Source organism: Microtus oregoni, unplaced genomic scaffold (genome assembly GCF_018167655.1).
Source record: "Microtus oregoni isolate MIOR12 unplaced genomic scaffold, Mior012 000001F_ref0000356, whole genome shotgun sequence".
NCBI lineage: Eukaryota > Metazoa > Chordata > Mammalia > Rodentia > Cricetidae > Microtus > Microtus oregoni.
In genome coordinates this window covers 68488454-68513928 of record NW_024543060.1, presented here as the reverse complement: position 1 = coordinate 68513928, position 25475 = coordinate 68488454, and the positions used below count along the sequence as shown (strand labels likewise).

Genomic DNA, 25475 nt, shown 5'->3' with positions numbered 1-25475 from the left:
GAGAAAAAAACAAAACACTTTTGAGAAATCATGATTTCGCTATAAAAATACAAATGCACCACAGCTTCATATATCCTAAGACGGTAGCTCTCAACCTTCCTAATGATATGGTTAATAGGTTCTTCATGGTGTGGTGACCACCAACCAGAGGTATTTTTGCTGCTACTTCATAACTGTAATTGTGCTACTGTTATGAACTGTAATGTAAATATCTGTGCTTTTCAATGGTCTGAGGAGATCCTTGAGGAAAGGTTGTTCAACAACCCCAAAGAGGTAGCAACCCACAGGTTGAGCATTGCTGCTCTAAGACCTTTGGTCACCCTCTGAAAACTCAAAAGTGAAATAAATGCCTAGCACATCAATGTACACAGGTAAGCCCATAAACACCATGTTAGGTTATATAAACTGTGCTGGGAATGGGCACATGGGACTAAGATTCAATCAGGACCCATCCCAACTCTGTCTTGGTAGCCTGGTTTCCTGACAAGTCAGGACACCTTTCCCTCCAGGGCTAAGCTCTCCTATTGTGGCTCCAGCTTCCAGAGCTGTTCTATTACAGCTCTAGATATAGCCTGGCAGCCTGACTTCCCAATAAGTCAGGGTATCTTTGCAGCTCCAAAGCTGTAACACACTTGCTTACACTCTGGGCACTATAAAGTTCAATAACAACTATTCTCCCGAAAAAATTACTAAAATTAAAAAGTCTATTAACAAAAAAAAGTCTATTAACCAAAACTAAAGCTTTCTGCATATAAAGAGATGAAAATCTAGAAACATAAACATGTTCTAAAATATAAACCTTTCCCTACACTCATAAAAATTGAAAATATGCAGTTAAAATTAGAAACTAATTTATCTAAATTTTAACATTCTTATGTATCAGATAACATACATTTTCTACATGCTACATGGGTCTAGGTAGAACAGGTAGAACATTTTGTGAACACTGAAAATCTTTTCAAAAGTTACTCCAAGAAATTTATCTGAACTATATATTCCAACAATACCAACAGCTCAAGTTTACTGTCTTCCTAACTGGATCTTGTTGACTAAGACTACCAACTCTAACGCATTATCATTCCCGTATTTAAAAAATGTGCTTGACAGAAAAGCATAGCTTAGTAAAAATATTTTAAGTCTTAGAACTTGACAAAAGTTCAACTTATGAAACATATTAAATTTTCTTTAATCTCAAGTAGATATCGTATTACGTAGGAAAAAGTCCGAACACCCACTGTCCAGGAAGAACAAGGAGGACATCAAGATGTTCTGAGCAATTTCCTGAACAGCAAGCAGGAAATGAAAGGCTGGGGATGCTGGTCTGTGAGCAGTTTCCTTTTTCTAGACAGGCTCACTCATTATTAACTGATGGGAGATAACATGATATTAAAAACTTATATCTAATGGTTCTAGTGCCATGACTGTCAGTAAATACTCAAATGGGGGAAAGTTCCTTTGGTACCCTTACTTTCTAGGGAGGGAAAACCCAGTCTACCTACATGACCACTGCAGAGCAGCTGCTTCACTGACTCACGACTGTGTCCTTCAAGACACACTGTGACGTGTTCACACTGATGACAAAGGCTTTCAAGAGTGTCAAGTATAAAAGGAGTCGTTTGTTTATCACCTCAACAACTCACTGAACGATGATGAAAACAATGAAAATCTGCGGTATGTGGAGGGCCACCTTGTCATTCTGATGAAGAACCAGTATTGTCTAAGTATAATTTAACTGAAAACACTACTTCAGCTTTAAATTTATTTTAATGGTATGTACAAGAGTTTAACAAATTACAATTAAAACGGAATCAGTTATGTTAATTCCACATAACTTAAAATCATGCAATACTGCATGGTAAAAACAGCTTCATTCATATACAAAAAATATGACTTTGAGACTCATGACAGTGCCTGGAAATCTTTGACATAAGCTTTATGAAAAGAATACTTTATAAAAATTTAAAGATCTGATTAATTAATGCATTATTAGGAAAGATAATAAACATTATTAGTAAAGTGAGGTTACAGTGATTAATTTTAAAATTATACCAGGTATAGATAGGGTTGAATGTAGTCTCATTAAATAAATGTTCAGTTAAGAAAATAGCTTTGAAAAAGATCTGATATTGAAGCCATGTATTAATTTTGTTGAATCAGCTTATATAAACCAATAGTCAAGTTTATTCAGTTAAAGAAAATAGGACTATGCTTTCTTATACTCAATAAATAGTACTTATGTATAGTTTATGTACAAGTGAAGAAAAGTTCTTTGTAAAAAACAGACTGCCAATCCACTTGCTAAGGTTGATGTTCTTTATCCAGACAGTAACTACATTGGTGAAAATGTCTAATTTAAATCACATTCAACCAGCATAAATATTTAAGCTGAATACTGTTGTAAACAATAGAAAAACCGAATTTGTTTGCATTTTTAAATCTCATCACTGTGCAACATCTCATCTTAGAATGCTTTATAAAGGCTCAGCAGTTAATTTTATCAAATCCAAAGCCCACTAAGAGTAAACGCAGTGAATGCTTTTCAGAGTACGTAATTCCCAAGGCATCCACTTGTAGTATTCATCCCATCCCAGTTCATCAGCAACAAAATACAATGCACTTAGCTATAAAAATACTAAGGAATGTTATTGAGAAGGAAAGGCTATTTGGTAGAAGTAACTACAAAAATAATTAGTTTAAAACTTTGTAAAGCTTTAATGCAAGAACATCAGTACACTGTCTTTCCAGAAACCTTAAAGCATGATCAACACCAAGACTGTAAGTGTCTACCTTTCACGTACTTAAAGAGAAATTGCAACAAAGTATCTCTAAAAATGTAAGACAGATGATCATGCAGGTGTTAATCTGCAGGCATTTGGGGATGCTAGTGTCTGTGCTGAGCTGTTGTCTTTGGCTTCACTGGCGGCAAGGACGGGGAAGGTGTTACTTGGAAACGCAGATGTGGGACAAGTAGTGCCAACATTGTCGTCTTCTCCGGTGTCTGAATCTGGTGTCGTAACTTCACTGTCCTGGAGCCCCAGGATCTCACAAACTGCTTGTGGCAATTCCTGAGTATAAACAAAAATCAAATATAATAACATTTATTCACTACTGAGGAAAAATTACACAAAGTAATCCTTTAATACTACTTGACTTTGGATTCTGAACATCTAAAAGTATTAAGTGCCACACAATCTTCTCACATATTTCTGTTTTATAAGTGAAATTCTAGTCATCTATTTTGTCTCAGAAAAGTTTCCTAGTTAGCTTTAAATGCCAACGTGACACAGCCTTGAGTCGTCTGAGAAGAGATTCTCAACTGAGGGACTGCCCAGATCAGAGCGGCCTGTAGGGGATTGTCCTGATTGCTAACTGATGTAGGAGGACCCAGTCCACTGTGGGCGTCACCATTCCCTGAACAAGTACTCCTGGGATGGGCTACAAAAGAAACCTGGAGAGGACGTTCAGTTAACTCATAACTGCCTATAACCCAACTCTTAACATCTCTGACCTTCAAGGTCACCTGCACTCATATGCTCACAGAGACAGTCAGACAGACAGACAGACACAGACACAGACACACACACAGACACACACACACACACACACACACACCACAGAAATAAATCTGTTAAAAGTGTTAATAAGCATGAGCCTGTGAGTGAGCCATGAAGCAGCACTCTTCCATGGTTTCTGCATTAAGTCCCTGCACTCTGACTTCCCTCAATAAAGGAATGTGACCTGTAGGTGGGAAAACCCAGGCCTCTTTATTTTTGCTTTTAGTTGGTGTTTTGTCACACAACAGCATGAAACCAAAACAGGAGCAGTTCCTGGACCTCATCCAAGTTAATCCAAATTACTCTGTCCTAGGAATCTCCTGGAGCCGCTTGTTGTTGCTGCCTGCTTGCCTGCTATGGTCTTTACATTTCATTGAATTTTATAGGAGCTTGTGTAGTCCAGGTTTAGACTCAAACTCATTATATAGCTGAGACTGGCCTTAAACTCATGACCCTCATAGCTCTACCTCTCCAATGGTGGAACTGCAAGGGTGCACCACCAAACCCCATCTAGTTTTCTAACATTCAGGATTAACCTTTTCTCTCCTCTTTATAGTTATTCTACCTCACTAGCAGGTTTTGAAACAGACTAGCTATCAAACATCCCTAGAGCTAAACTACACAACTAAAGGACCCATGTGGGGGACGATAAAACTGAAACAAAAAGTCTTTTAAAAGTGAAAATGCCATCAGTTCCTATGAATTGCAGGGTTTGGCTCGGTCTGCCTGTGTTTCTGAGCTTGAGAGAGAAAAGTGCAACTTTTCCTCCCTACCCCCATCCTCTTCCTCTCTTTCCTGATGCAGGCCAGGACCCAAGTCTGTTTTTCTGATTCTCTGGGATTCCTTTTTTCCTTCTTCTCCAACCCTCCCCCCCCCACACACACACACACAAACCACCACCACCACGTAGCTGTTGGCTACCACACTGGCCTAAACAGAATGGCTTCTTCCTTTCCTCTTCCATCCTCTTTTCTGAACAGCTACTGAGCTCTGCAACTTTCTATTATCTTTAATTTAATTTTAAAATAAAATTGTCTGAGTTTTAAAATAACAGGAAAGAAGGAAAGAAGAGAGAGGAGAGAGAGACAGAGAGAGAAGAGAGAGACAGAGAAGCCAAACTATAATGGTTTAAATTCAGATAAAACACTAAATTTGTCTTTTTGAAACAAGAGCCTGATAACAATGCAGTAAGATACACTGGCATCCACATGCTGCTGGTGAGAACCTCCCTTTGGAGCTGGATGCTGCATAGTTAATAAGAGACCCTGTTCTGTATTCATTAAGTTGGATAATGTATTGCCACTTAAAGTCTACAGCCTCCAGTTGTAGAAATATTTTCATTACTTTTGCCATTTTGCCAATTAAGTGTTTCCAATCTGGCATAATTAGTCAACTGTTTTCAATTAAGTGAGGTAAACTTACAATGGTAAATAAGAAAAAAGCTTTGTGTCTGCCCTCAAATGCTGATTGTCATTTACTTGCTTTATATGAAAATCTTTCCTTGCTGATAAAAAGAGGGAGAAAAATATTGCAATTATTTGCAGCACTGTGTACCTTGCACTGTGTCATCTGCAGGGAAATTGCTTCTGCTTTACATAGAATATCTTCCACATCAATTTTCATGGACAATTCATTGATGTGCTAAAAAAAATAAACAGAAAAAAATAATAATCAAAACAGAAAGCTCTATTATGCTCTAAAACATTAACAATTTATTACCAATTATATTGCACTACAGATATTATGCTATATAAAAGTATTTACAAATTACAAATCCACAGAAAATCTAATACATCTTTCATTAGACTCTTTCAGGTTTTCAAGCCAATGAATAGCTAATAAGCTTACAGAACATTAAACCTGCAACCATCTCAAGTCTTCTATCTTAAAGTTACAAGCAAAAGGCAATTTGTTTTTTCAAAAACTAATCTACATAAAAGAACATTTGTTGAATTTACTTTCCTTCCTAAATAGGGACCTGATAACAACTGAGCAATATGTCTTTGCTAAAGTATAAACTCTCAGAAAGCCAGGCCAGCTCCAGGTATTATGGACAATGTGAGTTACTCATGAAATTCAACAATACTCTGGAGAAAGGACCACCAGAGAGAAGCTCCAGAACACCACCATCTACTGAGAGAACAGCCACCTTAAGTATTTCATTGAAGCCATAATGCTTTTCCATTATCTGCTGCTTTTCTGATTCCAGGATAGCACAACACAGAAGAAGATGAAAGTTCTTACAGGGTAGTTCCGTCCACATTACCTACAAAACATAAGTTACTTAGTAAACAAAATCAACTCTACATTATTTCCTCAAAGATACATGCCACTGCTGAAGCAATAAAACATGCCTAGTTGAGATAGCCCAATTTTTCTACCTAACAGATGAGACATGAAGGGGTTACAAAGAAATTAAAATCAAGTGTAATATTTGATATACTTCCAGTGACTCTTCAAATAACTTCAAATAATATCTACTTTAAATAGCTAATAATAAAAAAAGCACTACTGACTAATGGCACACTCATAAAGGTCAGCCTTAAAATATAAAGGTTAGATCTACTTTCATTATTTGACTTTGGCTTTCTCACAAATCTTCAGTACTTAGAAAAATTAAGGTGGACTAAATTTAGTCCACCTTAATTTTTAAAACAGGCCTAATTATAGTACAGAAGAGCAGAAAGAGCCAGAGATACTTCTACACCATATGCAGGAAAAACTCTCAAGATCAAGAGTATCCTTGATTCCAACAAAAACTGGAGAGACTACATTGAGTAATAGCTAATTTTATCCTAAATATGGGTTGATGTCAACCAAGTCAAGACCTTTGTTTCCCCCTAGTAATGTATTTAATGAAATCTTTTCTTGGCAGAAAAAAGAAACCAGCAAACAATCTAGTGGAGCATAGCAGAAATCCTTTACTTTCATAAGGAATAAATCAACTTAATCTAGTTTCAGAAATTTAATTACAAGGCAATTAACTTCAAAGTTTCAAGCTATTTGGTAAACACAGATTGAGGAGTTAGTCCAGCTAAGTGGTAACAATCTTCATCTTTAAAGAGCTCAGGTTCTCGTTCCAGGGCAGGCACCTGCCCAGGAGTCACAGCACCACAAACAACTCCACAGTTCTTTTGTTTTGGTTTTCTGTGGGCTTTTTTGTTTGTTTGTTTCCTTCTGTTTTGTTTTTGGTGTGTGTGTGTGTATGTGTGTGTGTGTGTGTGTGTTATTTTCTGTTTGTTTTTATTTGTGTGTGTGCTCTTGTGTGTTTTAAGAAAGAGAAAGAAAGAAGATTGGGTGGGGGGGGGTAGGAGCTGAGAGAAGTTGTGGGAGGGGAAACATGATTAAAGGGATAGGAATTAAAGAGAACTATACCTTTTCTGAAAATAAAGAAAAAACTAGGGAGGGAGAGAGGGAAAGAGGGAAAGAGGGATGGAGGGAGGGAGGGAGGGAGGGAGGGAGGGAGGGAGGGAGGGAGAATATACTTGCTACTAAAAAAAACACAAGCCATCTCCTTTGTAATACCTCAGCCTACAAACCAAAACTTTCTGGCATGTTAAAAAAAAATTATACCAAAATCTAACGGTCTCCCATAAAACCAAGTCTTATATTCAACCAGAAAGCAGTTGATTGTCCCATGATGTCTGAGCCCCTAGTGCACCAGAGGGCATGTCTTACTAGACAGCATTCATGAGTGTGGCTGAAACACCCTTCACTCTCACTAGTTCATAGTCTGCTGCTAGGGCATTCTTTTAATGCTATCAGAATATACTTCTTCAGGATTCCAACAGCAAAATAACAGACTTCCAGCCTTATGAACTGAGTAACTACTGGATTCTTGGACTTTCCATTGTGGAACTGGTTGGACTACTGTAAACCACTCTAATAAATCCTTTTATATAAACAAATAATACCCACCCTTTTTTTTTCATTCTATCAGTTCTATTTGTATACAGAACCCTGACTAATACAACCCAAGAAAGGCATAGGAGGATCATATGGTAGTTCTGTTTGGCTTTTTGAGGAACCTCCACAAGATGAAACCCATACCTAGCACATTATTAGGTCAAGAAACTGCAGATAGATTGATCATAGGCCCTAAGAGAACCTACTGCTATTATTCTACTAAAAGGACAAAGTATAAAACCAACTCCTAACAACTCACTGCTATACCTATAGATCAATATGTCTCTAAACCCTCATCAGAGAGGCTTCTATTTGAAGTAAATGGTGCTTAACATAAAGATACACACAACTGACCAAGCTGTAGAGAATGAACCAGCAGAGTGCTCAGCCCTAAAGGGACATATATACTGTACTCCACCCATGGAGTGGATCACTATGGAAGAAAAGAGGACATATATACTGTACCCCACCCATGGAGTGGATCACTATGGAAGAGAAGGGGACATATATACTGTACTCCACCCATGGAGTGGATCACTATCGAAGAGAAGGGGACATATATATCATACCCCATCCACAGGGTGGATCAGTGTGGAAGAGAAGGGGACATATATACTACACCCCTTCCACAGGGTCAATCAGTGTGGAAGAAAAGGGGGCACATATACTGCACCTCTTCTACGGGGAGGATCAGAGTGGGAGAGAAGGGGACATATATACTACACCCCTTCCACGGGGTAGATCGGTGTGGAAGAGAAGGGGACACATATACTGCACCTCTTCCATGGGGTGAATCAGTATGGAAGGGGGGATGGAAAGGGTGTAGAAGCCAGAGATGGTGGCTGACCACAAAGAAGCACTCTTACGGATACAGCAGGGAAAAAGCACATCTAAAGTCACAGTGGTTGTGATAGCACACATAAAAACCTGTGCAAGTGCAGGCCAGACCAAATCCCAGATCAAATGGAGAGGGGAGCTGAGCACACAATCCTATCCCTAGCAATGTTAGCTGCTACAAAAGGGAGAGACAGTTTTCTCTAAGAGTGTAGTCCCTGGTGAGCTGACCACCCTCCAGTGAAAGCCCACATATCCAAGGATATTTAGGCAACACAAATTGATCTTGTAGTATTTTAAAAGGGGGACAGGGAGGGCACAAAAGTGGATGGGTTGGAAAGGGGGAGTGGACTTGGGAAAAATTGGGGAAGGGGTGATTACAATTAAAACATATTGTATAAAAGAATAAAAATTTTAAAATAAAGTCAACTCTACCAAATAAAGGATCCAGGTAGTAAATGATCTAGAAAACTCTTTCTGGGACACTCAGCCTCAAATCTCAGTGCTATGCTTTCAAGAGACAGTCTAAGAACCAAAGTCAACTTGTTAGAGAAGGACTACAAATGCATTTTCAAACTCACCTGCCCTAGAAATTTCAGGGACTCTCTGAAAATGTACTTACAACTCTGCACAGAAATCAACAGTTTTTTCATTAAAAAACTGTAAGAACTTACCTCCCATAATCGAAGAATATCTAGAAAACTAAATTCCCTTTTAAATCTGATTAAAAGCCATCTGAAGCAAAAATAGAGATATCCAGAGTCCTGGGATTCTATGCAGAAGAAGAAAAAGAAAAAAAGAAAACAGGGCTTATTCTTATGCTAATATGTCAGAACCAAGGATCTTTCCTCAAACTCAGATTTATCTAAGCATTCTATGTAACAAGAGTCTTTTATGTCTGACTATATTCTGTCAATTCAAAATAGCAATTGAAATGTACAGGGTAACTTACTTTTTAAAAACCACTACACAAACAAGTATGTGTGTGAAGACAAGATTATACCAAGTGTTTCTTTCTACTCTTTAAAAGAACCCAGGTGACAGCAGTGGGGCATTGTTGTCTATAATAGTTCCTTTATGCCGGGCTGTGGTGGTGCATGCCTTTAATCCCAGCACTCTGGGAGGCAGAGACAGGCAGATCTCTGGGTTCAAGGACAGCCTGGTTCACAGAGTGAACCAATACAGCCAAAGATACACAGAGATACTGTCTCAAAAAAGCAAAGAACAAAAAAAGTTCCTTTACAAGCCCTAGAGAGCTGGCTCAGCAGTTAGAAGTTTTTGTTGCTCTTGCAGAGGACCTGGGTTCAGTTTCCGGCACCCACATGGTGGCTCATAACCATCCAAAACAAAACCCCAGTTCCAGGGAATCAGACAGGCACACACATGATATACATACATCCATGCAGGTAAAACATCCCTACACAAACATATTTTTTTAAAGTTGAAAAAGAAAGTTCCTTTACATTTTCACAGGCATTGCCCTACAACCCGCTGCGTACATCTGCAGGCACTCAACTCACCCAAATAGCTACAAAACCCGCTGTCCAACAGTCGCAGCAAGGTGCTCAGCTGGACTAACTGGGTCTTCATGCCTTGCATTTGTTCTTCAAAGTTTTGATGCTTTAAAAGAAAATAATTATTACCACATACTATTTAGTATTTCTGAATACATTATCACTGATAATTATGCATATGATTCCTAATGATAAATGCTGGATTTCTACTGTACTGATTATAACAAACAACTAATTGAAAAGCTAAAACGTTACTAAGAAGGGGAGGGGAAAAAAGAAAAAAAATACCCTTTCTCTCAAAAAAGGTTTACTTTCTTTTTTCTTTTCTTTTCTTTCTTTTTTTTTTTTTTTTTTTTTTTGGTTTTTCGAGACGGGATTTCTCTGTGGTTTTGGAGCCTGTCCTGGAACTAGCTCTTGTAGACCAGGCTGGCCTCAAACTCACAGAGATCCGCCTGCCTCTGCCTCCCGAGTGCTGGGATTACAGGCGTGCGCCACCGCCACCCGGCTAAGGTTTACTTTCTACCTCTATTGATTTGATTCAGATCCAGAAGAGCAGAGGGACACAGCATCAGCAGACATAGCGACATTCCTTTCTTACACTGCAGAAATGTTTGGAAAAGGGAACACATGTTCGGGGACATACACAGTTATCAAACGGTTCCCATTATTAACCGTTCCTTCACACAAGCATATGAAACATAATTTCAGCTTTAACACAAACCTCATTCTAAAGAACTAACTACTTGCTTTTTAGATTTGCTGAGAGTAGGCATCCGGGAAGTCAAAGCCGTGATCATGACCATAGTAAAACACTACCTGTCTTGCACGTGGCTTTTTTCACAGGCACAAAGGCTATATAACATGATAGACTGAACACAGTAGAAGATACTGTACTGTATTAAAAAGATATTTTGAAATGTCACTGGAAAAGGTGATTTCATGAAAATATATATACAAGGTGTACGTGAAGTTGTACGAGTCATATAGCTATTTAAGCATGTATAAATGTTGCAGTATTAACTGTTCATATGATAAATACGAACAGATGCAGTCCACAAAGAAACAATTCTTGAAGTGAAAGGCTGAAGAACTCAAACAGCCTTCAGGGTTGACTAGGCTCCTTTCAACACCGAGACAAACAACCTCAAAGCCCTCCAGATGCTCTGACCCTTTAACTCAGAAGCTTCTCCTTCTCTATGCTGCACTACCTCCCTAGCCCTTGTGAAAAGTCTTAGACTAACTTTTTCACACCATCCCCTCACACTTTTTCAATAATACTATAATGTACTTTAGCAAAACTATCAGCTTAGAAGCCATTATTCTCTTCAATAAATTAACGAATCAGCTTAATACACTCAAGCCTCCAGAACATAGTTCCACAGTTACCAGAAGAACTATTGGGAAAGACAAAATAATTCACCAATCCACAGGATTTCTGCTTTAACAGTCAGAAGTTTCAGTTGGTTTGGAGTACCAACATGACTAAGTCATGCTATAAAAGGCATCTAGAAATTACTCTAAAAGAATATTCATTTCAAGTCCTCTGAGAGAACGATAGGGAATAAAGGACTTTTGGCTTTATCTTGGGAACACAGGAATGAAAAAGTGAGAGTAAACCTATACAGTAAAACAGATGATGAACACAGCAAATCTCATTATGTTATTTGTAGTTTGCAAACATTTCCGAAATAAGACAAAGTCTCAGCCTTGAACTACATATAAAATAAAATGATCTACAGGCATTAGGTTCAGCAATCACAAAAACAGTAAACACTAACACAGAGTAAAGCCAAACAAAACAAGTTGAGAAGCAACATCAAGTTAAAGCATAGGAAGCAGTAGTAAGACAACAAAAGAGCAAGCAGGTCCTGACTGCCACACACTGCCTTCCAAAGGAAAGACACACTGTAAAAATACAGGAGATCATTTTAGAATATAGACTAGAACAATCATCAGACCTTCTATGGAAAAGAAAAGCATAGAACACTTACTGTAAAAAAAAAAAAAAAGACAAAATGAAGAAACTGAAACTTCTTGGTACACAAGATGAGAAAGACTGTAGATTATAAATGTACAGAGAGTCGTCTTTATATACAAGACCTACATTCATGCACGTGTGCATACATGCTGGCATCTGAAATTTGTCAATTATGCCGATCAGTTGTTTTGTTGAAAAATTACAACAAGTAAGAAAATAAACACAGTATGTTCACAATTAATTGGAGATACATACTATAAATAGAAGTTTATACTAAATACTGGGAAAGATTCATATATTCACTCTTTTAAAAATCTGTTGAACCACCTCCCTGCTATCTACAAATATATAATCCTGTTACAAAGAACACAATAGTTCTAGTGGAAAAAAAGATAAAACAAAAACAAGGAGGACAGACAATTTTTATGAAATTATCATCAGTTGTACAGACCTTTATAACAAATGCCTCAGATTTCTAGATCACTTGGGAGTAATTGGAACTAAGAAGGCAGACAAATCAATCAATCAAAAAGACAAGACAAGGATATGGCTAGATTCCTCCAAAACTACCTTTCCAAATGATCCAAAGGCAACTCACAGCAAAGGACTAAGTTAAGTAAGCACTGATTTAATAAAAGAACATTTAAAAACTATAAATCTTATTGAACACATTTGGAAAAGAACTAAGAGAAATGAGAATAAATTCAAAATATAGGCAATGGATTTAAGGAAACAGACAGAAAAAATTGATGAAGAAAAAAATAGGTAAACGAGAAGAGTACAGAATAAAAGACATATACTTTGCAATTTCACATCCGAAGCCTTAAATTAAACTATATTACAGTATGTACCATAAAGACTTAGCATCAAGTTTATCTGTTGTGTGGTCAGGGCTTTAAATTTCATATACGCCTCTATCTAGTCATACTCCCTCCACCCACTCACCCACTCCAAATCATTTGCTAACTGATTGCTTGAGAAGACTTTTCTCCTTTTCTGTTAGTAGTGGCTCTACATGACTACCCTAGAACTCTGCCTCCAGGACATATCACCAACGACAGATAGAATGTTGTTGTGCAATATGTACACTTAGACACTCTAGTGATCACAGCCTTCTTGGAAAATAACAAGGAATGAATTCTAAGAGAGTGTCTGAGACACTCACATTTTAAGAGCACATGTGGAGATAAGTCAGGTATTATAATGACACACTCCAAGACATTCAGTAAAGGTCAGAAGACTACTTAGCCCGACACTAAGTTTTATTATATAAAACTAACATGAAGTTCACAAAACTGAGTCATCTATTCATCAATAGTCTATGATGACACATGGTTCTCCTACAGAACATTAAGCATTTACTGATATCAAACCCAATAATTACTGTACTACCAGCAGATATTATCAACCTTTTCATATGAAAAATAATTCTAATAGTTTGCCAGGCTCTTGAAAACCTGTTACAAAGACGTAAAACAAAATATGCAGTAATGATTTCAAGCTCCATCATAGTAGCTAGATATTATAATCAATCTTATACTAATAAACTGAACTTTTAGATTCAGTCTGAACAGAGGAAGGAATCATTCTGCTTACCATTTGGTCCATGTAAGAGGCAAAACACCAAAAGGCATCCACTTCATTCTCCATCACATATAAAAGAGGGGAAAGTAAGTCACTCATTCCTTGTATATATCCTGAAAAAAGGAGAAAAGGGGAAAGTCTCTGAAAACCTAAATTCTGTGAGTCCCTTGTGCATATCACCAGCATACAGCTGAAAATACTTTCCTCTGAGTAAAAACTAACAGGCACTCACATTCGAAGAAAGGAAAACAAAAAGGTGGAAAGATCAGTTGTTTCTGACTGACATTTTTAATCAAGAACAGCTATCACGATCAAGAATGTGAAGCATCCTCACTCCCCAAACAAGTACAGCTCTCACCCCTCCCCATCAAAGAAGCCTCTTTCCGAGCAGAGAGCATCACAGAGATCCTCAGCTCGGGCAGAATGCAGAGGATGACTACTGACTGAGGTGTCCAGCCCCAAACGACACATCCACACACAATCCCTATACTCAAGGCTCAAGGAAAACCTCTGTGGAGAGGACTGCAAGGTTCACAGAGTCAGAGGATCAGAAAGTCCTCTGCATAGATATGAAAGGAAAGTAGTACTCATGAAATCTCAACAATGTGGCTTCTTAAGCTCTCAACACCACCAGCTGCCATGCTGCCACTGAAGGACGAAGTATCAAGGGCTCCGTCCCTAGACGAGAACTACAGACAACAAATGCTGCTGTGAGAAGACATGGAAGGGCTTGTGAGGGCTACCTCCCTTCACTGGTTATCCATGTCATGTAGTCAGCCAAAACACATGTTCATTCATACAACATTAAATAGACTCAACAAGTTGTATTTATACATTCATTCACGTGACCACCAGCTCTGCATGTACCGCACTGGCTAACTCAAAAACAGAACCACTTAACTGTCCCCACCTTTAATCAACACTGGGCTTTTCTCTTCCCTTGATAATCTTTGGCTGACTATGGCTAGCAACTGTGTTTCATCCTAAAGTATCCTTGCATCTAAAGCTGTAACTTTAACTACCTTTTCCTTGATTCTACAGTAATTTCTCAGTAATGACTTTGACTATGTGAAAAAATTGCAAGTTAAGAAATCACACCCACTGAACAATGGTGGCACACACCTTTAATCCCAGCACTTGGGAAGCATAGGCAGGAGAATCTCTGTGAGTTCAAGGCCAGCCTGGTCTACAGAGGGAGTTCCAGGACAGGTTCCAAAGCTACAGAGAAACCTGTCTTGAAACCTCCCCTCAAAAAAGGAGGGGGGGGGGAGGGAGGGAGAAATCATATCTTTCACTTAAACTGTTCATTTTGCTTTTCACCTGGATGTCAAATTTCTTTATTACTACTCTATAAAAACCTCAGTTTTCTTGTTTTACAAGTGGTTTTCAGACACCAGACTCTTCTGCATACTAATTTATGCTTTGGGTATTTTGCCTGTATGTACATCTGTATACCACTGGTGGGCCTGGTATTCAGAGGCAGGGATTTGATCCCCTAGAACTGGAGTTATAGAAGGTTGTGAGCAGGTGCTGGAAACAAAATCCACGTCATCTGTGGGAGCAGGAAATGAAGTGTGGATCCCCTGGAAGAGCCAGCAGTGGTTTTTAGCTGCTAAACCCCTCTCTCAGTCAACAAAGGAACTGTTGTATGAAAGTTCCTGTTCACTTGTACTTTGTGGTACCTTTTGTACAACTGTTAAAAGTAGCAACATTTGTCTTTGCTTTATGCTATTTTGGTGATGGTGTTGAGGGGAAGACATGACAGGAAGTATTATGCCACTGCATTACATCTTCATCTTTTTTCCATTTCTATTTTGAGACAAAAGTCTCACTTAGTAATCCAGGCTGACTTAGAACTTGCTTTGTAGTGCCAGCAGGCTTTGAACTTGCAATTGTGCTTTCTGCCTCTATCCCAAGAAGAGCTACAACTTTATAGCTCATGCCATTTAGGCTCAACACAAAAGCTTCCTGTGTCTTTCATTTGCAAATCCAGAACTTGCATTTTTACTCCGCAAAATCTTTCTTAGGGAGGCCATATGTTTTTAAAAGGAGAACAGAACAGTACTACTATAAGTTACAAACAAGTGTCCATCACTCATTCTTGTTTTATCTTTTTTTTTAACCAGGAATAAAGGTAAGCCAAAGTCTCTTCAGAAAATTCTGATCAAACACATAATACAAAAAGGCACTCATATCACCTCATATTTCCTTATAGTAAAAGTGAAGCTTTACTTGCCTTGAGTCTATTCTCTATCTCCCAGTATAATTCCTTTCCACATTTACTACATTACCATCAGTCTGTGCTCTATCGCCCACTTCCATGCCCTTCCACACAATCTTATTACATCTCCATGAATGAGTCTGTGCTCTATTATCAACCTCAATGCCCCTCCACATAATCTTATTACATTACCACGAGTCTGAGCTCTGTCATTCACTACGAGACCCTTTCACACAATCTTATTACATCACCACGAGCCTGTGCTCTATCATCGGCTGCAATGCCTTCCCATATAATCTTATTGTTGTTATGTCTAATCTCTACCTGTGGGAAAATAAGACACTACTCATATTAGCATAAGAGAACACCTAGTTCCCTACAGAAGACAACCAATTTTTAATAGTTTCAAGCAAGAAATTTAGAGAAGAGAATATCATATTTAAATGTAAATATGTCTCCAGGTTTATAGAGATGTTTGGCAGAAAAGATAAGAAGATTAAACTGTTATCACGAGGATTTTTCCAATCTGGCACTGACAATGAAATAAAGGAGAATATAAAACTAAGCCAATTAAAGTCTGAAGGAAATCTAATCTGACCTGAACAAAGTGCAAAGGAGTATGATCCTACTGTTCTAGGGAGTGCACAGTCTATGATAGAGAAATTCAAAGTGTGCTATTCAAAAGATTTATAATGTATCGTCCTATGGTGGGAAGTGCTCTGTTATTAAGGTACGAATAATAAAGTTTTCTAAAAAGCCAATTTAACCCTTTAATTTCAGCTCTCCTGTGAGAGCACTACTCTCTCTACTTCTTCTCTAAGTCTCAGCTGAGGCAAGCTGTCAAATTTTCCTTTATCTTCATTCTTTTAGATGATGTTCTTCAAGGTATGGGTTGTGGGGCAGATTATTTATTGAGGAAGGGTAAGGGGGGTTACATTGTATTTGCCTGCCCTTGGATTCTGCACTACTGCTGACTACATCTTAATCAGCAGCACCTCAGTTTCTAATGTATGTCCCTAAAATTATAGCTGGAAGCATGGAGAAACAACATTCCTTATAACCCTGCTATACATTTTCTTATCCTGGAAAGAAAAGTTCAGTCTACTCACTGGTCAACTGTTCAAGTAACTAAGCTTATCTACTAGAGTATAAAATTTTAAAAATCTCGAGAGTTAAAATTTTTTTTTTTGTTTTCTTTTTCAAGACAGGGTTTCTGTGTGTAACAGCTCTGGATGTCCTGGAACTCACTTTGTAGACCAGGCTAACCTTGAACTCACAGAGATCTACCTGTCTCTGGTTCCTGAGTGCTGGGATTAAATAAAGGTATGCAGCACCACTACCCAGAAAAATTATTCTTAAAAACACTAGATACTGTATGTAGCTCCTTCTTGCACACAGTATTTTGAACAGAATTTAACTTGTCATTGAATATTCAGAGTCGTCTTTGTGACATCCACAGTAACAAAACGTCACAAAACAAAAGGCCCACAGACACTTCCTGAAGAATAATACCTGTGTTCTCTAAGTAAAATTTACTCGTAACTTTCTGTATGTTTTTTTCAATAACAACACTGAGTTCAGGAAGATGTATTTTACTCATCATTCATCTGTGAGTTAAGAAAACAAGTCAATATGAGGGAGCCATCAGAAGACTAGATTTACTACCTTGGTTATGGTACAAGTAAAGGATAAGAGATGTGGTCCGCTATTTGCAAAGTCGGCTATCTCCGCTTCTAATAAGCCCAGTCATTCATGGGAACCTTAACTATGTTTCAGACACCTGAAGCGTCTGATTAGAAGGTCTGGTTAGTATAGACAGAGATGGCAAATGGATACAATTCTCAAACTCTATTTCTGGCAGAATGCACAGTCATATGTGAATTCTTATCTCAAAATTATCGCTGGAGAGAATGCATGGGTGTCACCCATTGTCAAAACAATGCTCCTATTCTCTACAATAGTAAAATGTGAAAATGGCAAGGGCCTGGAGTGCTGAAGGGAGAGAGAGAGCAGTGGTTCGCAACCTTCGTGATGCTGTGACCCTAATGTCATGGTGACCCAAGCCATAAAATTATTTTCACTGTTTCTTCATAACTTAATTTGCTCCTGGTATAAATTATAGCTTAATCATCTGATATGCAGAATATCTGATATGCAACCCCAAAGGAGTCATGACCCATAGATTGAGAACCATAGAGATAAGAATGCTAGCCAGTAACGAAGATTAGAGTCTCCAAACCTGGATCAATTATCTTTTTAATGAACCTTGAGTCACTTTCTGAACCAATACACTTTATTGATAAAGTGAAACTAGTAGCCTCAGTTCTTTAAATAGCTATTATAATTAAAATTAAAATCAAAGCAAGTATGACAGCACTGTATAACATGAAAGTCATTTCATATGCTTTCAATGAGTTAATATGAAGCTCACAATGGTATGGCAGACAGGACTGGCTACATTTTTTTACTTTAATAAGAGCTCTATAATTTTCAATATATTGTCATTAAAAAGGCTAATACCTTTAAAACCATAACCAAGAGAATAAAAACATAAACAATGGAGAAAATGTTATCTATAATTTAAGGTTCACTTGAGTTTAAAATGTGATGAATATCCAATCAGCTACTCCAAAAGATGCCCGAAGTTCAACTGAAATAATCTAGAAAACACTATTTCTGACAGTCTCTAGCTGGGAGCCATTCGAATGGTAGTTCAGAAACGTGCATTATTTATTATTTATAATGGGCTGATGCTTAGGGAAGGAAACAGCTCAAGGTCTCTTGCTACTTAAAAATGCTGGTTCCCTTGAGCCCAGTTCTCAGGAGGCAATAGCAGGTGGATGCTGTGAGTTCAAGGCTAAAGCTATTCTGATCTACTTATCAAGTTCTAAGCCAGGCAGGGCTACAAAGTAAGACCAACCAAAACAGTACTGTTTTGTTAAGTTTTCTCCCCTGTGGTGTCCCTTCCCTATATGATTTCCCATTTCCCATGCCAGTCCTAATAACTCATTTTGGTAGGACTCACAAACCAATCTACTCCACTCCACAACCCGAGAGCTCCAATTAGGATTTTTCTGCCAAAAGAAGGAAGTGTAAACAATGGTTCTCAGACTTTCCCACAGCATTTTTAATGTCTTCCTAATCTTCCTTCAAGAAACAACTAACAGCTCCGTTTACTACACACTTATCCCAAATAGTTCATCAAGAGGTGAGAGCTTCGGGTTTTGATGCATTTCAAATGTCCAGATTAGGAATGCCCAAAATGAAGTCTATGTACACACACTCCAGTTCCAAAGTCTGATGTGAGGGAGACCTGGCTACTACATTTGTGACTCCATTGGTCTCCAGAGTTGATTCAGCTGCTCTAGCTGTTGCAAGAATGTCTGCTTCCTCATTACCACTCCGCAAAAGTCATTCCTGAAGTTTTACACTCAAAGGATGACCTCTTCCAAATAGAGGGAAATGGTATCCAGTCCAGGGGATCTGAGCGGCTTCCCTCCCCAGATAGAACCTCCAAATAAGCTCTCAAAATCCAAAAAGCTATAAAATCTGAAACACCTGGTTCAAACCATTCAGGTAAAAGATATTGTGACATTTTGTTTGTAATCTAACAAATAAAGCTTGCCTGAAGATCAGAGGGCCAAGCTACGCCACTAGTTAGTCATAGAGGCCAGGCAGTGGTGGCACACAACTTTAATCCCAGCACTCAGAGGGATCTCTGTGAGTTCAAGGCCATCATGGGCTACAAGAGATTGAAGCTGTATAAAAGAGAAATGGAGCTCACACAATGGTGATCCCAGCTCTTGGGATTCTACGCCTTTATTCCCAGCACTGGGGAGGTGGAGACAGGAGTGATCTGGCTGGGTAGGAAGGAATATAAGGAGGGAGAGGGCAGCAGCTCAGAAGCAGTCTGGGGATTCAGAGACAGGATTGCCCCTTCGGTCTGAGCAATGGTAGAGGTACTGGGTGGCTGCTCTGTTTCTCTCACCTTTCAGCATTCCTGACTTCAGGTATTTATTATTAAGAACAATTGTAATTCAAGGTACAAAAAGATGTTCAGTCTGTGTTTCTGTCCACTGAACTAACGAGCACCTGTCCAACATTACACCAGTCCTCAAAGCTTCTCAGAGCTTGAAATCAATAGACAGATCACCCTTTCACCCTTATTCCTCGTTTGCTTTTACACAGCAAGGCCAAACATCCAGCCTTAGTTTCAACAAAAAAAAAAAAACAGAGCAAGCTACTGCTAAATCCCTAAAGCTATTTCAGCTAACACAGTAACATCCTGGAGGTATCACTACAATTCTCTCAAAAAATTAAAGTAATTCCACAGTGCCTCTGTGGCTTGCTGTGGCAACCTAGGGCTCTCGTGTGGAGTCAGAGCTTTAGAGCCTTCACGGGCTTCTAAAGCAATTACCGTTTCCAAACCAGCTAATAAATTTAAATTCTAAACTAAATACACCGAAGTTTTTATTTAAATCAAAACTTTATAGAACTCACCTAAATCAAAATCATACATACAGTAGGTCATCAAAATGTCATGAAGCAAAATCAGTCCTGGGTTATCTTGACCTTCATAAAACTTGTTTGTTCGATCCGTTCTGTTGACATCTTTTTCTAAAGAAGAAAAATCACATATTTCAAAAAACAAATCCTCATATAAAGTTTTTATTCAACAAGCATAGAATTTCTTAATTTCAATTCTTGACAAGCTTCAATTAATGAAAGGAAAATGCCCAGAGAACTTACTCCCATGAAGCTGTCCTCTGACAACATATGTGCACCAGCACGCACACGTACACACACACAAATTAAAATTTAAAAAAAAAAAAAGATCACCAGCCTGCATGGGAATTCAGTCTCATCTCCCCTCTCTCCCATCACGATGAATGAGCTTCTCTGACAATGACTAAGGCGTCTTCCTATGCATGAGCTCCATCACCAGCAGCCAACACAGAACTAGGGGGATTCTGTAGCTGCTCTATTAACTCCTGTCCTCCTCCTCAGTTTGGTCAACTTTTCTTTACTGAACTACACAGAACTCCTTATCAGCACACTCCATCTGTTTAAGAAAAGCTTGCAAAAGCTACAAGTGCCACGTCCAAGTTCTTTCCTTTTCCTCCCTCTTGAACTCAGACTAATCATCTTGTCACACCCAACAACCACAAAGTATTCCTTAAAGATATTAACCTCTGGTGCTCTCAGCACTGCCCACATCGTGAACTCCTTGTCTCGACAGCGCGGCCTCTCTCCTGGCCATGTTCATTAGTCTTTTAGGAAACTGTGGTCTTCTGTTGTCCTTTCTCCTCTCTCACCTGTTTCTTTTCCTGGTTTCTTCACGATACCCTCAGTTGTAAATGAAAGTGCCTTAAGTACTTTCACTTCTGGGGCCTCTTTCAATCATACCGCTTATCTGTCAAATCTTTACCTAGTTTCCTAAACCACTCTTCACGCAATCTCTTTTTTTTTTTTAATAATTTTTTTTATTAAGAAAAGAAGAAAAAAAACATAAACAAAAAACAAGTTTCCACCTCCTCCCAGCCTCCCATTTCCCTCCCCCTCCTCCCACCCTTCTCCCCCTCCTCCCACCCTTGTACCCCTCCCCCCACTCCTCTCCCCCTCCCTCTCCAGTCCACAGAGCAGTCCAGGTTCCCTGCCCTGTGGTAAGTCCTAGGTCCTCCCCCCTCCGTCCATATCTAGGAAGGTGAACATCCAAACTGGCTAGGCTTCCACAAAGCCAGCACATTAAGTAGGATCAAAACCCCGTGCCATTGTCCTTGGCGTCTCATCAGCCCTCATTGTTCGCCATGTTCAGAGAGTCCGGTTTTATCCCATGCTTTTTCGGTCACAGTCCAGCTGGCCTTGGTGAGCTCCCAGTAGATCAGCTCCACTGTCTCAGTGGGTGGGTGCACGCCTCGTGGTCCCGACTTCTTTGCTCATGTTCTCCCTCCTTCTGCTCCTCATTGGGACTCTTCACGCAATCTCTTAACCAGTATTTAGTAACCCTAAGTTTCTCTCCAGCTACTAACTCACCCTAGAACTTGAGGCACCTCATCCTGACATATTAACTGGTGAAAACCCAAAATTATCATCCAAAACTGAATTCCAAATAGCCCTATACAAACTTGTCTCTTCTGGCTTGTCTCATCTTAGTCAACAAAGCCCAGCAGTTTCATTTCTCCAATTGTTCACTCTAATTGTGACACTCATCCTTCCATCCCGTGACTGACATTGGGACACTAATTAAATCTTTAAAATACGTACAGAGCCCACAATTCTCACCTTCCACCAAACTCACTGCACTTCCCACCCAACTACCTCCATTCTAGCCACAGTGTTAACTTGGCTCTTCTCCAAAAACATTAAGGGGCCCTGAGCAAATAAACAAGTCTAGATGTTGCTGTCACCTCTGCTCTAATCCCCCTCCACCAGGGAGTTGCAGAGCGCACACTGCAGCTTCAAGTCTCCATACAAGCCTGTCTGTCTGCTCTTAGTCTCTGGGACATTCAGCAGCCATGGCCTCTCATCAGGACTTTAGCAATGACCTCAAATGGTCTCCCTCCCACTACTTCTGCTCCTCTAGAGCATTCCGCAGGCACCAGCTGGTGTCCTGCTAAGCCAGAACTCGGATCGTGTTACTCTTCTGCTTAAAATCTTATCTGAGTAACTGACAATACTGAGCACCTGGCTCCTCAAATCAAGAAAATAAGTCTATTCACTCAGTATTCAATACACTAAAATTCTTGTAAGTTTTATCAACAACGTGAGTCCTCTAACCCTGTACTACCACCATCTCTTGCTTAGACTTCTACCTCCTAACCAGTATTATTAAGACAGCTTTCTTATTCCTACTTACAACTTGATAGGACCCATTTTCACATAGCAGAAAAAAACAAAATGTAAGTAACATACTTTTACAATGCTCCAATAGCTCTCCATCATACTTAAATCCATCTTATTCATATGATCCACAAGACCTACAGTCTCCTGTGCAAGGTGTGCATGAATACATTTTGCATGTGTACACGGGGGTATGAGTATGCATGATCCCAAAAGTCAGTCTTAAGTGTCTTTTATCACTGCTCCACCCCACTCCTTTGGAAGCAGTTATTTCTCACTGAATGGTGAGACTAGCTGGCCAATAACCCCAGTCATCCACCTAATCTTACCCACATCATACATATATAGACACACACATAGCCACTGGAAAGCTCTAGACAAATTAAACAATTCAGATTATTTTTGAGTCCCAGTATCATAGCATGTATTTTGTTCTTTAATCTTATCAAGACCTCTTGTGTTTCCAAAGTTACTATGGAAACATACCGATCAGACTTCTATAATCTCTCAGCCTTGAGTTTCTCTTCTCTTGCTCCTCACTGATAGACTTCCACTGCAGCTTCATCCTGAAGTATTCATCGCTGTAGAGACAGTACACACCGAGAACGCACTGAGACTTGTGTTTGTGACACTGTTTCCTGGGGTTCTCTATACACAGTGTACCAGAGTGTTACAACATTAGTGGTCAAGTTTACAAACATGACAGTGAAATGTTTAGACATACGTGAAAACAAGAAATGGATGGAATTAACTGCTAGAATTTCAGGTATACTTAAAAAGAAACAATTCTTGAAATGATTTCTAAACTTACACAATATTTTATTCACTAAAGCTTTCTAATAATTATAAGAATTCAAGTAACTTTTTAAACCCAACTTTAAAATTTTGTTTTCCTATCATTTTTACTGGAAAACTTGCTAATAGATATAAGAAAGGCAAAGATTGACAAAGACTTTGGATGCATAGAATGGTTGAGAATGGTTTCAAATCCAAGGCTGTACTGAAAACTAGACATAAAAAACACCTGGGAAGTCAACTATCTTTCTCTACAAGAAGGAAGAAATGTCTTTCTCTATAAGAAATAAAAGACTCAGGGATGGAGAGATGGTTCAGAGGTTAAGAGCACTGACTGCTCTTCAGGAGGTCCTGAGTTCAATCAATTCCCAGCAACCACAAGGTGGCTCACAACCATCTATAATGAGATCTGATGCCCTCTTCTGGCCTGCGGGCATACATGCAGGCAAAATACTGCATACATAATAAATAAATAAATAAATCCTTTAAAAAAAGAAGAAATAAGACTCTTTCATCTATGTGACCAGTATATGAGTAAATGTATGTATAATTTATATATTTATATATAAATATAATATATATAATGGCTGGATTAATAGAAATGGGTTAAATTAAGATGTAAGAGTTAGCCAATAAAAAGCTAGAGCTAATGGGCCAAGCAGTGATTTAATTAATACAGTTTCTGTGTGGTTATTTCAGGGCTAAGCTAGCCAGGCGGCCAGGACGAACAAGCGGCCCCCTCCTTGCAACACATATATTTACTCATACATGGACATCTACATAGCCGTCTGTAAGTATTAACCGAAGACTGATATAAAGTCAGCACAGGAAGCTAGAACATTCTACCACATTTTCACATATTCATAAGAATGGCTATAATAAGATCCTTCCAAACAAGTGTTTCTGGTATGAAATAATTACACTGCTTCTAATTTTTAAATTGAAACGATGAAATCTACCATTTGTTCTACCATTTCCTGGCCTATTCCAATTCCTCACATAAACTTAATTTGAATAGGTGGGTTACTTCAATTTCTCTGATAAACACATAAAAGCATCATTTACTTACGTTTTTTGTTTTTGTAATTGAGCTCTTTCCTCTTTGGTACTATCCCAAGGAAAATAACCCAGAAGAAATTTCCACGCTTGCTTTCTTAATGAATGACTAAGACCCTGAAGAAAGTATTTAATTATATTAATTTAGAAAGAAAAAAAGAATACCCTAAGTTCATAAAACTTGAATATAAATAAATGGGAAACTTAATACTTAAATTTTATACCCCAAAATAATCCAATTCAATGAATACTATCTTGTTTCTTATGTCCAGATCCTAAAGATGAAAGCAGTTGCCAAACTGCCAAATACAAGTAGATAGCAGACTGGACAGTGGACAGCGGGGCTCAGGAGCAAGTTCAACCTTCCTGGGTAAGAAGAAGGCCAGCCACTGTTATAAGCCTCTTCATGTAACCCAGAGAACAAACAAAAAGTGTATTCTCCTAGACATATGGGCACGCCAGTGTCAGCACACAGGCACTGTAAGCACCCCACTCTTCCACTCAGTACAGAAACTCTAATATAGCTTTCATTAAAGAAATGAGTCAATTCTTCCTGCAAAAGAAATCAAAACCCAAACCAACAAAAGCTGATACAATCAGTATCAGAGCTACAGTACCCCTCTGAATATCTTCTGCTTCATGCTCTCCACGTTTAAGAGTCTTCCCTCAGAGTCAACGCTCTTGGTCCACTCTTCCAGTGACACGGGCTCCCTTCTGTGCACGACAGGTCGCTCTCCCAAATCAATCTAAAACAGGAAAAAAACACAGCACTTCTCACACAGCTGTAATGTGAAATAAGGCACATACAAAAACTCCTAAGACACTTTCTCAGGCATGAGCTCTACTGCTCCTAGTATCCTTGTTTTCTTAGTGTTAAGTTAATGAGCTTTATTAGCCAGTATTACACACATTTCCCCTCCTAAGAAACATAAACAACTGGAATAGAAATTCAGAGATTTCATAGACTAAAAGCATTTGTTGTTAAAAAGGTCCTGCCATTAGATTTTCAATTACATGAGTAAAAGCATTCAACATCAATTCTATGAAACCCTCAAATCAAACGGTATTATTAGGGAGAGATAGACTATATAATTATTCCACTAATCACACTCTAAAATAGCTTTTCTTCCAAACTGAAGTTTGCAATTCTCAAAATTGATTCATGATTCATTAGTTCCACTTCGCACTTTCTA

The 25475-nt window shown here is 38.7% G+C and overlaps 1 protein-coding gene across 3 annotated transcripts in view; it reads right to left on the bottom strand.

Annotated features, from left to right (window-relative positions):
• Positions 1-1745: 1745 nt before the first annotated feature.
• The window catches only part of Tbc1d15 (TBC1 domain family member 15), a 57042-nt gene continuing 33312 nt past the window's right edge, over positions 1746-25475 (bottom strand). For all 3 annotated transcript variants that reach the window (XM_041669912.1, XM_041669903.1, XM_041669921.1), the window contains 10 exons: positions 24900-25028; positions 24296-24399; positions 22918-23012; positions 20092-20208; positions 13383-13483; positions 9815-9914; positions 8969-9066; positions 5704-5820; positions 5109-5195; positions 1746-3065 (listed from right to left, as the gene is read on the bottom strand). In XM_041669912.1, coding sequence (XP_041525846.1) covers positions 2847-3065; positions 5109-5195; positions 5704-5820; positions 8969-9066; positions 9815-9914; positions 13383-13483; positions 20092-20208; positions 22918-23012; positions 24296-24399; positions 24900-25028 — 1167 coding nt within the window. In that variant the 3' untranslated portion in view covers positions 1746-2846. The remainder of the gene's footprint in view (positions 3066-5108; positions 5196-5703; positions 5821-8968; positions 9067-9814; positions 9915-13382; positions 13484-20091; positions 20209-22917; positions 23013-24295; positions 24400-24899; positions 25029-25475) is intronic.